The 13,298-nt window shown below is 37.3% G+C and overlaps 1 protein-coding gene across 1 annotated transcript in view; it reads right to left on the bottom strand.

Annotated features, from left to right (window-relative positions):
• The window catches only part of WDR70 (WD repeat domain 70), a 139,648-nt gene that overhangs the window by 5,610 nt on the left and 120,740 nt on the right, over window positions 1–13,298 (bottom strand). Inside the window, exons 14-17 of the mRNA XM_009647320.2 lie at window positions 7,665–7,765; window positions 6,147–6,226; window positions 3,978–4,094; window positions 3,426–3,588 (exon numbers count right to left, since the gene is read on the bottom strand). Coding sequence (XP_009645615.2) covers window positions 3,426–3,588; window positions 3,978–4,094; window positions 6,147–6,226; window positions 7,665–7,765 — 461 coding nt within the window. The remainder of the gene's footprint in view (window positions 1–3,425; window positions 3,589–3,977; window positions 4,095–6,146; window positions 6,227–7,664; window positions 7,766–13,298) is intronic.

Here is a 13,298-nt window from a genome sequence, read left to right as displayed (position 1 = left end):
ATAGTATCTCTGTACAGCTGTGTTAAAACAAACAGCTCACAAAGAATGTAATTCTCAAACATTTACAACTGATGCCTCAAGTTCCTTTTCTGTAGTTCTTTACTTGAAATTTTCAATCTGCCCTTCCTTTCCTTTCACTCCACTGGAATGTCTCTTGCCAAGGTCTCTAACAAGCTTTTTCCTGAAAAATCTCAAGATCTTTTCTTTATCCTCATCCATTATGATTTTTCTGCTGTGCTGATCACAACTTTTTTGACACTTTATTCACACTGGGCTTCTGTGATATGTCATTTCCTGATTCAGCATTTACTTCTTATCACCCCGGTATCCTTTTCATCCATCCTTTTCCCCTTACGTACTTCCCCCTCCTTTTCTGGCTCAAATTTTAGGAGAAACAAGAAGGTCAGGCTAATGATAACAAGCCTGAAAAAAAATTTCAAGTGATAAATAATGCAAATTACTATTTGGCTTCAAGAATAAATTAGGCACCTTTAACTCCAACAAAAAGGAAATATTTCTACATACAATGTAGAAATTAATGGCAGAAGTCATGATGCAGGTATTTCTTATAGGAACTATTGAAGTGAAAATGCAATTAAAAAAGCATGAAATCAGTTATCTCATTTAGAATGACCTAACTGGTATGAATCAGGACCAGATGAACTCTAACAGAGTCATCACACTCAGAGCTATGAAAACTCTGATCAACCAGAAAAAAGTGTTTCTCAGTCTTCTCAGCCTAAAATTATTCAATAAACATCACTGAAGTAAGTAACTATAGTTTCCTTGGACATTGACTTAAGGAGAATGAAAAACTGTACGTGAATAACCATCCATTAGACAACACAAAACCAAAAACCTTGTCAAACAAAAGATATATCAAGTTGATAGTTTTATACCATATTTAAGTGAAAATTTACTACAAGAAATGTGGAAAAAGTGGTGGCAGAGAAATAAAGTCGTAAAAAGAATAAACACTATTTAAATAAACTGAAACATACTGGATATTTGGGTTTAGGTCTCAAGAACATATGTAATTTTAAGTATGTACCAGAATGTCACCTTACCTAACTTTACAGTATATATTATACGATAGCTAAGACGCCAGTTTTCTTAGGTTTGTATACTGCTTGTTATTATGAGCTCCTGATTTTAACAGGGCCCCCAGGGGCACTCTTACAATCCAGTATTATGTGATAAGTTATATCAAGTACTTATAATTTGCATATGTATATATTCCATAAATATGCATCCATAAGATGCTTTACACACAGGTTAAACATATGTGCCCTGTAAATTCAGATATAGGATATAATTAACACAGCTTTCTGTATTACCTGTGGGTGCAGGCAAGCAGCTAATGAAACCTACGACTGTCATTGGTCTGCAGCTGTTAGACCTCCATTTTCAAAAATTAAGAACATAACACAATTATAAAGAAAGTTTTTGCATTTCAGTGTCTCAGCCAAATAATAATAATAATAATAATAACAACAACAACAACAGTATGCTCTTTGCATAGAGCACATCTTAAAGTCAAGTTTTTAAAGCAAGGATAATGGCAGTTTCACTGGCATGAGATTTACCAGCTGACAAAACCATCAAGGCAGCATGCTGTTGGCTGCAGCCCAGTTCCCCCACATAACTATCACCGTCTGGTGTGTAAGTTAATAGCAGTCTGGACTTGCATCCTCCCCATTTCTCAGCCAGCTCTCTTCTTCCCCTGCAGGTACATCTTTAACAAGAAACTGTAAATTAGATCTGTCCACCTGACAAAGTAAGCCTTCTGTAATACAGCTATGTTTTAAAACTTTCATGCCTACTATATTGCAGGTGTCAGGGATGAGACTTAATATACAATCAATGAGGTTACTGAGCCAAAAATACATAGAGGTATCTATCTGCCTGATGGAATGTGTGATTGTATTTACTTTTGAGAATGGATAGCTGCATATCTCAAATAAAACCAGGTGCCTACACATTCAAAGTAATTTTCATCTCTAGCAAACATGAACTCTCAAACAATCAAAAATCAATATTTAGCATATTCATGACAACAACTGTTACAGAATCAGGCTTTCAAATATTCCTTCTTTTGTACCAAGGGTGATGCTGTATCATGCACTGATTTGATGTACAACATCAAATGCCGTACGTATTTATTAGGCAGTCAAAGCCAGGCTGGGTCACTGATGTTCTCAAGCTGCTTCGGAACAGCTCTTCGGTTATCTTTGTGAGCACGTGGGTCAAGTCAGAAAACAAGCGTCACCACTAGAAACAGCTATGATTCTTAATATATGTTGAGTTTCTGGAAAGAGGTGGTGATTGTTTCACTAAAGAGCTAAACATTAATAAAACAAAGTACAGTCAGTAAAGTACTAACAAACATACAGCCTAGGAGATAAAAAAATAGTTTGTTAGTCTGCACAGAACAGTCTGCCAGTATTTCCATCACTTCAAAACCTTTTTCTTTTCCATTTTGAAAATACTACTTATACTAGATAGGTTATTTTGTGTAGCAAAAACATCAATGATAATAATAAAATGTGAAAATTTTAGTAATTTTTAAAGTGCTGGTTTCTGTTTGCCAGTATGAAATGCATTTATTTAGTATTTATTTTAGTGCTATTGTGAATGTATTTGATGGTTTGAATTGTATCTATTTTTAGAAAAAAAATCTTTGGTAGAAAGCATTCTAGAAGCATATTGCACCGGTTTTATTGTAACACAAACACAAATACCACACTCACACATACCATCTAAACTGAGTAAATTACCATCTGTGGGATTACAGAGATTTTACTACCATAATCTTGATGAAGCTCTTTAATTTACATAAGAACAACTGAACACTTATTTCTTGGCGTTGAATTTTTGGTAGGAGATTTTATCAGTGCAATTTTTAATATTGCTATACCTTTAACACCAAGTTAATTCAAGCAGTTACTCAAGTCCTTATGTAGGAAAAATTCAAATAAAAACTTATGATATTTGAGAAATCATCTAAAATATGCTGTCATAACACCAAGTAAATATTTTGAAGGCTTAACCTAAGAATCAGTCAGAACTAGAGGGCATATTGGAAAACTTATCATTCCAGTCAGTCATATACCTTGTTAAAAGGTATATTGCAATTTCAGACACTGATTTGGAGAAGATTCTAAATTCTAATCAACTTAGAAAGCCTTAAAATAATTTTCTAGCACTGATAGGTACAACTTAAACATGGAAATGTCAAATTTCAACAATCTAACCTCCTAGAAACTCTTATCTTCATAAAAGAGTATGGCATATTCTGGGTTTACATATTCATGGCAGCAATCCAGAAAAGGCAAAGTATACCATTAAAAATGCGTGTCTTCTATTTTTACCAAACTCCCACTAGCCTCCAGAAATATTACTTGAATTTTTAATTGTTTCCTTACTTAGCATATGCCGGAGCAACCCAGTATGGATTCTCCTCCGCTTCCTTTGCGTGACGTAAAATAGCCTCTCGAGGGTTGCTATCATCTGTCTTATCCAGTGCAATATTCTTGACTATATATGACGACAAGGTACCTCCGTGAGTTCCAACACGCCCACCACGACCTGTAGCAAAAAAAAAAAAAAAAAAAAAAAGAAAAGGAAGTATTTTTCTCTAGAATACTCTTTAAGAAATAAACGTATAAATGTTGTATTGTGTCTGTAACAGTGCTCTGATACAAAGAAGTTATTTAGTATTATAGGAAGAGTCTAAATTAGAGCTGCATTCACGTAAGTGTTTTACTGATTATATAACAAAGTAAGTCATTGCAATTGTTAATTTATTCCAGGCAAGCACTCCAAAGACCAATGTCTTAGAGTGCTGGACACTGCCCACATATATATAGTAGAGTTGCCACCCAAAAAAGTTTGAATGCAAATCTGAACGACTGTGGAACCCAAGCATGACGGCCCCTTTGGCATATGACAGTCTGAAACGATTATGCCTAGATTACCTGGTCCTGCTACTGGAGGTTCAGGTTTGTGAGACTTCATGGGGTCCAGCCTATCCTTCTCCAGCTGCTTCCTGGTGCTTCGCTGCCGTGGTTCACGGAACATTGGAAGTGCGTGGGCTGAAGGGTGACAGTTTGGAGAAAAAGAGATGTTAGAAATTACATTTTCTTTTAAGGTATTAATTACAAATACAAAGATGACTGGGATTCTTCCTTGCAATGGAAAAGGTGGCAGAAGCAGCCTCCCATTCTACTGTAGCCAAGCAGCGGTTTACTGATGTGTATTTTAGATGGCTTCTTTCTGTTGAATTTTTCAAAGATGAAAGCAGCCAGATTTCCAGGGTTCCTTCAGGCAGGAGCGTTTCCTCTGAAATACTATTTGCACAAATTATGCATATTTAATTTATTTCTTTGCCATTCAGTTCTCAACATTAGCACTGTGACCAACCAGTTGCTCTTTTCTGAACTTTCCATGTTTTTACAGCTTTCAAATACTCTAAGAGCACAACAAAACCCCAGATACATTCTTGGATCTGAAAAAGAGAGGGGTGTAATCCCCTCAGTGATCCAAAATGTAGTGTTTCTGCATATGAAGTCACAATCATGTTCCTTCTTAAATTATGAGATTAATCAAGATTGGAAGAATACCTGTAACTGGGACAATCTGGCTAAACTACCAGGATTTAAAAATTCCATTTCCTCATAAACCTGCTACAGTAATGTCAATCACAGTAATGGTTTTGGGCCACTCAGACAAGAGACACAATTGTCAGCAACAGAGAAACACCCTGTTAAGGGACACAGTTTTCTTCTTGTGAGGTTTAGCTCTCACATTCAGGTGTGCTGATTGCTGCTGCTTCCCAAAATGTGGGAAATTGTGTTGGGGTCAAAAGACCCAAAACCAACAAAAACTAACTAAACAAATCTTAAATTTAGGAGCGCCAGTTCCATACTGAATACAAAAAACCAGAATGGTGCATCCAGGGACCTATCAGTTTGATTTTTCAGCTTATTTCTGGAAGCCTGCTCAGTTTATTAGACTGAGTGAAGTCACAGCCAGGTGACACGGCAGTAGATCTCTGGAAAGAAATGTTTAGGTTTTATTTTTGCAGATTTCATGAAGTATGAAATGCCTGGAACAATTTGCTGGCAAGCACTGAGCTTGATTAGTTTGCATAGAGCATCTGAGGTGACTAATGCACAGATACAAGCTTTTGCCATTTGTAGAGTCAAGACTTCTGAAGGGAAACCCAAACTGCATATTCCTGTGTTTTAAAAGTAACACCTAATCCCTCAAAACAACATTCCTGCATTTTAAATAGTCATTACAGGCAATCTTGAGATTAAAGAGCAGAAAGAAAGAGGGGGGGGGGGGGGGGGGGGGGGAAAAGAGAAAGAAAAGGGGGTCAGACAGCACAACTGTGTGACGGGACTCATTTCACATGAGGAAACGCTACATAGCACAATGCTAATGGGGAAGGCCAAAATCTCTCAGCTGAGCCCCTCATCCCCTTGCAAAATTTGCCCTTGGGAAAAGGCAGATCACTAAACATTTTATAGTAACAACGATAACTATTTCTTATGCATCACTGAGCCTTAATATGAACATAAGGTCTTATACAAGTACAACCCTGAGGCTAGAGAGATATTTAAGCTATTTAAAACCCCATATGACTCTGGGCAAGTTCTAAATTTTGCAAAAATTACTTGGAATTTCTTCAAGACCTATCTCTAATGTCTCTGCTATTGCCACTGATATTGTTAATGTTCCCAAGTGGCTGAACACTTCCTAAGCCCACCTACACTCACCAATTTAGTTATGCAAAACTGAGGATTTAAGAAAGCTCCAAAATATTTAAGTTTTGTTTTGGATTTTTTTGTTTGGTTGGTTTGGTTTTTTAAGGCTGTTGTCCTTCAGGTGCATCAGAATCTACAAACTAACCATTATTGACAACTTTCCAGAGCGTACAGAATATATAACTTCCTGGTTGTGCAAGGCTACAAAAAGAATTTGTATGAAGTACGAACATGTCACACCAACGATCAACACTTAATGATAGACTGCAACTTTTTAGAGGGGAAAATATAAAGCTAAACAATCTACAAATAATTTCAAACCTGAGAAAGAGCTATAAAGATATGCTGCTATAAAGATATGTTTAAATTCCTTACGTGTTATAATGTAATCCTGTGTAAGAGTCTCCGCTTGTCTCTCTTTTCGTTTTGTTTTGACCACGCATAATTTTGCTCCCCTAGGAGGAAACATACAGCAGTTCAGTTGGTCCGTTTATATCAAACAGAAACCATTTTTTCTTCAAGACAGTCGCAACAAAATTATGTAGCACTTTAAATATTCATGAATGTGTGTATTTCTGCCTGTCCATGCACATGTGAAGGAGGGTGGAGAGATTAGCATTTCTGCTACAGAGCAGTTTATGTGACATGAGGAAATAAGGGTGGAAGATTCATTTCACACTTCATTTGTCCACAGTACTTGTAGCCTGTGCATTGGAAGTGCTCCTCTCCAAACATGGGCAATGATTTGCTCCTAGCCCTCTTCCTAAGCAGCAGGGGTGGCAGTTATTTAACCAGGGGTGTCTAACACTGCAGCAGGAAAGACTGTATAAGGCTGGCTGCAGTAAGCCTCATTTAAACTGGTGGTATTTTCCTCCTCATGGTAAGTACCAGGAAAGAAACTGGGCACAAAACTGAGCTAGGACTCTTGTGGTCTGTGCCTAGGAGACTCAGGCTGCCCTCTGGAGAGGGGTCCAAACAAGGATGACCAACTCTCTTGTTCTCTAAATTGACAAAGACCAGAAAAATAAAACTTATTTCTGATAATCTTGTGAACAAGAGTCTATCTTCACATCCAAGTGTCCAGGTCACAATGAGCATCCAGAAACAAAGGTGAGTGCATATAGGGGAAGAACACCTTATTCATACCATTCAGTACAGATGAAGGGTACATTTCCCCCCTGCTGACAGGAAAGAAGCATGCCCCAATTCTCCAGCTAATCAGGACAGTAAAAGCAAACTAACTGCAAAAGAAGTATTTATAGACTAGTTAAGTCCTCTTCTTTTCATTCTACGCTGACAAGTCCCCTTCTGATGAATCACTACCACCTTTCCATTACATGTAAAGGCAAAATCCACATGTGACGGGTGGGGGAGAAGACTCGCAGAAAGATTGGAACGTGCTTTCTTGGTTTGCCCCCTCCCAAATTGGGTCTTCCAGTATTACTTCACAGACACTGAAGTTTAAGCTAATGCTTTTAAATAAGATTTTTACTTCAGAAAAAGAAAAGTCATCAAAAAGTATGACTGAATACAATAAATATCCTTTCAATAACACCACATCAGCAACCTCCAAGAGATCACATGAAAGGTTGGTTATTCTTACTGCAGATTTCATGCAATTAAGAAATGAAAGTCTTTGTAAATTCAGGTAGAACAGCTGGCATACTGCACTATGAAAAGCCCAAAGGAAAATGTATTGCTTTTCAGAAACAATCTGGTTTGGGTGTTTTGGTTTTTTTTTTTTCTTTCTACTGTTAGTAAATAAGTAAAACTTTGCAAAGCAAATGTTACTAAACCAGGTTTTCTTGTTTCTTAGTATAATCTTAGAACTAGAGAATCAGGCTAAAATTGAGAAAAAAATGATGTTCTTAATCATTAACCATGATTACATACCTTTGGCTTTTGACAGGATCATAGTACACTTTGGCCAAACCATTTCCTGTACCAACCATGATCTGGTTCAGCTTGGGATGCCAAAGGCAACGCACAACACTCTGAAATAAAGCAACATATTGACAGTTAGTTGGTCATTCATCTAGATCCTGGAATTAATATTCATATTGTCAAATAGTGGATCGAAGTCACACTGTAGCAGGAACAAGCTTAAGCACATGAATGAATATGTGAATGAATAAAAGTTCCTCTCCAGAGCAGAATACAATGTAAAGGGAGCGACATATGGCTGTAGGCAGAGAAGGAAATATAAATTGGTGGCAGTGTGATAACCAGTGGTTTCCACAGGCTCACAGCTCCAAGGTCTTTGTGGGCATAATAGAAATAGAAAGTCAAAGGGGGATTTAAAGGAGAACAGTGAAGTGCTTCAGATATAGCAATGCAGGCCTTCATGACTTCTGCATTTTTATTTTTAATTCTTAATTCTTCCACCCTGTTCTTTATCTGTTCTTGCCGCCTCCTCACACAGTGCTGACCTTTCACTCGCTGACTGCAGAAACGGAAGAGTAGCTGATGGCCACTCTCGGTTCTTTCTTCCCCACAACACCCAGAAGAACTTAGTATTTGAAGCCAATGTCTCACAGCTCTGTCACCCTTCTGGTCAGCAGGGAAACTTGTTTTCAGACATTAAGAGCATTGTTCTTTTATCCATACAGCATAGTTCTCCATGTGACTTTGAATCTCCATGTGATTACTGTATTCAGTCTGATTCAGGGGGCCAGCACAGAAACTCTGTAAGGCTCAAGCTTCTGACTCGAGAGACCAAAAAAGTGGGTACAATCTGCCACAAAGGTCAATACATCTTAACACACACAAAAAACCTGTATGTACATCTGACTAATTGAGGGGGGGAGTATCTATTTTTGAGACATAGTAACTCTTTAAAGGAACGCTGTTCCAGACAGAAGACAGGTCTTAACAGTATTTCTGTTACCTATGTAATAAATGTATCCAGAGCTAGCAGGATGCATCATCCTGTTAGTATTTCACTGAGAAATGCTCATTTTTTCTAGCCCTTTTTTTCCCCCAAGCTTCCTACACAGCAAAGCTAAAATATAATTCAGGGTGTAATATAGCCCTATAACTTGGGAGAGGAGAACCATCTAATCTGGAAAAGAATGGTTAAGTATCAGCTGGAATGACTCCTGAATCACTTCCCGTTTCATCTTCCACACTATTTCTGGTTTAGTCCAGATCCCATTTCTTTGAATGTTATGAGGCATGTAACATAAAAAATATTGAAAAAAATTCTGAAGCCCGTTCAGCCATCATGAATCAGAACTTCATTTTACTACAAAATGATGGATGACTCTCTTCGAGCTGTTTTTCTGCTCTGTTCAGTGAGATGAGTTTGCTTGAATCAACTGACCATTCTGTACAAGGTCACTCTGTAAAACATCCTCCTTCTGCATAGATATACATACAACATTATACCTTCCCACTTACTTATAGGTAAAAGTAAACCTGGCTTGCTTATTACGAGACAACTGAAGGACAACAATCTTTTTACAGGTAACTCTGAAGGACAAAGTAGAATTCTGATAATGTATTATGTCCATGATCCCTGCCACAAGTGACCCAAATAACCAATACAGGGTTGCTAATAAGCTGTTTGATTTAAATAAGAGATTCTTACTTACTGTTATATAACGCTCAAAATGCTATGGTAACTAAAACACACAAAGTTAATAACAAGTACTGAAGGTCAAAGGTGGGTGGCCTTTTCTTTTATTAATATTTATTGCATGTGTTTAGCCAGCCTTTTTAAACTTTGTAGTTAATGTGGTTCTCCACTTTCTACTGTCAAGTAAATGTATTTTATAGCATGGTACTGGATACCAGCCAAAAAAAACAAAGCCTGAGACAGTGTGGCTCAGCACTGATGGGGATTGCTAAGTTTCTAACTTGTCAAACATGCACAGCACACTTAGAACCACCATGGCACATGCTGCAGAGCAGGGGAAAGAAACTGCCATTAAATGCAGCCCTATAAATCTTCTGAAACTGTAAAACGTCTCCAGGATATATTTTGTTAGAAACTAAACAAATACAAGCTCTGAAGATGCAAGTAATTTTATTAATCCACTGCCATATAAACTTACGCTATAAGAAATAATAAAAACCACTTATGCAGATTTCCAGAGTATTTTAGAAATGGGCAATACTTTAAAAAGACCAAAATACTGAATTCCTGAACTAGATCCTAATAATTTTTCCCAATCATATAATCCTAAAGAAGTAAAAATTCTAAACAACTACACAACAAAGGGATCATTATAGACTAGGTCTTAACATTGGGAGTGAGGAGGAAAGGGGAATCTTTATCACACAAAAAAAATTAATTCTTAAAGAGCATTTATCCTTCAATGCCTCTAACTTTCCTACTGTTTACACTTAGAATAGCTCGGGTAGACATCTGTATCACTGGAAATGCTAAACACCAAATTCCAGCTCAAAGAAGGTCCTACCTCCCAGGTCTCCAGGCAAATAAGCATGTTAATAGCAGGAAGAGAAGTGTTTTTGTGGCTATGCACATAGGTGGATACCCACCTACTTACACTGAATTTTATACAATTACAGAATGGTTGTGGTTGGAAGAGAGCTCTGGAGATCATCTAATTCAACTCCCCTGCTCTGAGCATGGTCAACTGCTACAGGTAGCTCAGGACATTGTCCAGTTCTGTTCTGAATAGTTCCAAGGATGGAGACTCTACAGCCTCTCTGGGCAACCCATTTCAATTACCACCCCCAGCATGAAAAAAAACCAAAACCAAATACCCCAACAATCACTTTTTAAGAATAAGTTGTTTCATTTTAAGGTTGTGCCCTGCAATGGAACCCAACATAAACAAGGCAGTACTTTGGTTTCAATTGCCCCTAAGACAGGAGCTCAGTCTGGAAGCAGTAACCTGAGCAGTTAGAAACAAACTGCAAGCTCTCACTCCACTTACCAAGGTGGTTTCAGGCTTGGTAAGAGAAGTAACAGAGCAGGGAATTAAACTGCCTCCTAACATTGCTGTATGGAAACCTTGCACAAAAGATTTGACTAACCCTAAGTACTGGTTGTAAGGAAATACTGTGGATGACAGCTTCAAGACTCAGAAAACAAGAACAGCAGAACAACAAAAAACTTCAGTTAACTAAGTCTAGATTCAAACATTCAACACCAAAAGACTTAAACTGCTTCTTCTAACACTTAAAGCTGAACAAGACAAATTATGTTGATTCTGAAATTCAAAAAATTCCAAGTCATATCTCAGCTTTGCAAATGGAAAAGAATGTTTTATTATAACAAATAAGAGTGATAAAATGCAGAATGTATCATCACATGAATGTCTTCAACATTTGAGAAAAATACTTCTGTAATGGCTGAATATTTCGGACAGTATATCTTTGGAGCATGAAGTCCTGGAAGCCTGTCATAAAAATCCTGAAAATAATTTTATCCATGGAACTGATGTGGCCAGCTTTGTGACAGCAAGATGTGAAAACACAGCACTTATAAAAGACAATTACTAATAATGATTTAAAAGCTGTTTGGTACTTTTGCTATTGCAAAAGCTTTAAGTTCTTCAAATGAAATCAATCTGAAAAGCTTTTGGCAATGTCTACTGCATATACAAACACAGTAGCCTGCATTGGGAAATACTGGGAAAAGATGGGGAAAATATTTTTGTGAAGTCAGGCGGGGAAAATATTAAAAACGTCAAAAGAAACACTCCAAATTTACCTTCTCCATTGTCTGTGAAAGAGGCTAGAACAGATTCAGTGGGTGTTACTCATAGTAGGCCTTTTTAATTATTTTCAGGTAACAAATTATCTTGTAATACTGACTTAAAATTAAATTAAATTAAAAATGATCTACACAATTTTAAGGACAACTTTTTTTGCAATCTGGATGAAAATGTTTATCTTCTTAAACAACTGCCTTATAAAATAAGAACATATTACTGACTGTTCTTGAAACTATACATACCTTCTTGTAAAGTTGCTATACTATTACTTTAAATAGAAAATATGAATTACCCGAACACCACATCATTTCTACTTTATTTTTAAACTAAGCACTATACTCACTTCACACTCCTAGTTCTTTTAAAGTAAACTCCAGTTTTAGAAAAGTTTACTTACAACAACTTAAAAGCTTAATGATATGTGGTAATCTTAAACCACAAAACTCATAAATACGAAGAAAGGTGGCAGGCAAAAGTGATGATATCATTGTTCCCTCATGTGCTATTCCACCTGCATTTCTTCTGAGACATGTGCAGTCCCAGATCATGTGCAGTTCTGGGGTGGTTCATAAATAGTCTCACCCCTAACAAACTGTTCTCACCTGTGTGTTTCCCTTTGTATGATATAAACAGAGCTGTTGCTGCAGGTAAATAGTAAACTACACCAAATAACTTTTCTGATCAGTTATTCTCCACCTGGGTTAGCTCACTACATGTGGCTTTGCTGGTACAAAGCACGTAACAGTGCTTTGATGGGATTTAAAATGAGAAACTGAAGCCTGAAACATAATTTTCTGTAAAACAGAATGGGACCTTTATTCTGGCCTAGAAGTATACCCCTGTGTTTAGCAGGCAAAGTGAAGAATAACTGAAGCAGATTTCTCAGCAAACAAAAAGCTAATTACCTCAGCTGAAACTGTCCAGAGCACTTGGGTAACAACCTGACAGGAGTAAACAATGCAGAGAGGGCATTTTACCAAGGTCAGCAGAAAAGATTAAAATGATTTGTGGCATAGGAATGGAAAATTTACCCCTAAGATGAAGCCATGAAGCTGGTAAGGTCATAAAATTACAGACTGATGTCAAGGATCGAAAGAATTCTCCTGGATCTCTGCTTATAATCGTTCAAGACTGCAGCAGCAAAGGCAAAATTCAGTTCCCTGGCCCATGCTTCAGATCAAAACATTCAGTTTTACAGCATAGATGGAGCGGATCCCGGATGGGAAGAGCAGTTTCAGTAGGTCTGTACAGGTTGGAGGCAGGAAGGCAAGGAAAGGTTAATAAATTCTAGTAAGAGAAACTAGGAAAGGTGAGAGATGTTTCACACTGGGAAGAGGGACTGGCAGATTATGGGAGTTGCGAGAAGGTTAGGAGGGGTTGCATTATGGAAAGCATAGATAAAGCATATTAAGAAAAAAAAAACTGAGCAAATACAGCAAGCATGCGTAGTTCCTACATATTATAGAACATGTATAGCCTTCACATAAACAGATTTCTATGCCTAAAATATTATTCTGCCACATTCCAGAGCCTGAGCAGTCACTTAGTCTCACTAATGTCTTTTGAATCTACCAAAATGTAAGGTTGCTCGTTATGTAACAAAATACGGAGAGTGTATATGAAGAATGTCTCTTGAAAGTATTATTCCCCTCTGTCATCTTTTACCTGCTCCAAGAGTTGAGGAAAATTAAGGTTTCCCTCCACAGATGTCTTCTTGTATTCCTATACCAACATTTTAAATGTCTGTGAGCTGAAGCTGTAAAAAAGCACTAATTTCCTATTTTTTGCATTTCAGTTGAAACTTCGATTGATACCCAACAAAATCTAACTCCATTTGTAA

The sequence above is a fragment of the Egretta garzetta genome, unplaced genomic scaffold (assembly GCF_000687185.1).
Source record: "Egretta garzetta isolate BGI_Z169 unplaced genomic scaffold, ASM68718v1 scaffold59, whole genome shotgun sequence".
Classification (NCBI taxonomy): Eukaryota; Metazoa; Chordata; class Aves; order Pelecaniformes; family Ardeidae; genus Egretta; species Egretta garzetta.
This window is presented reverse-complemented; position numbering and strand designations above follow the sequence as displayed.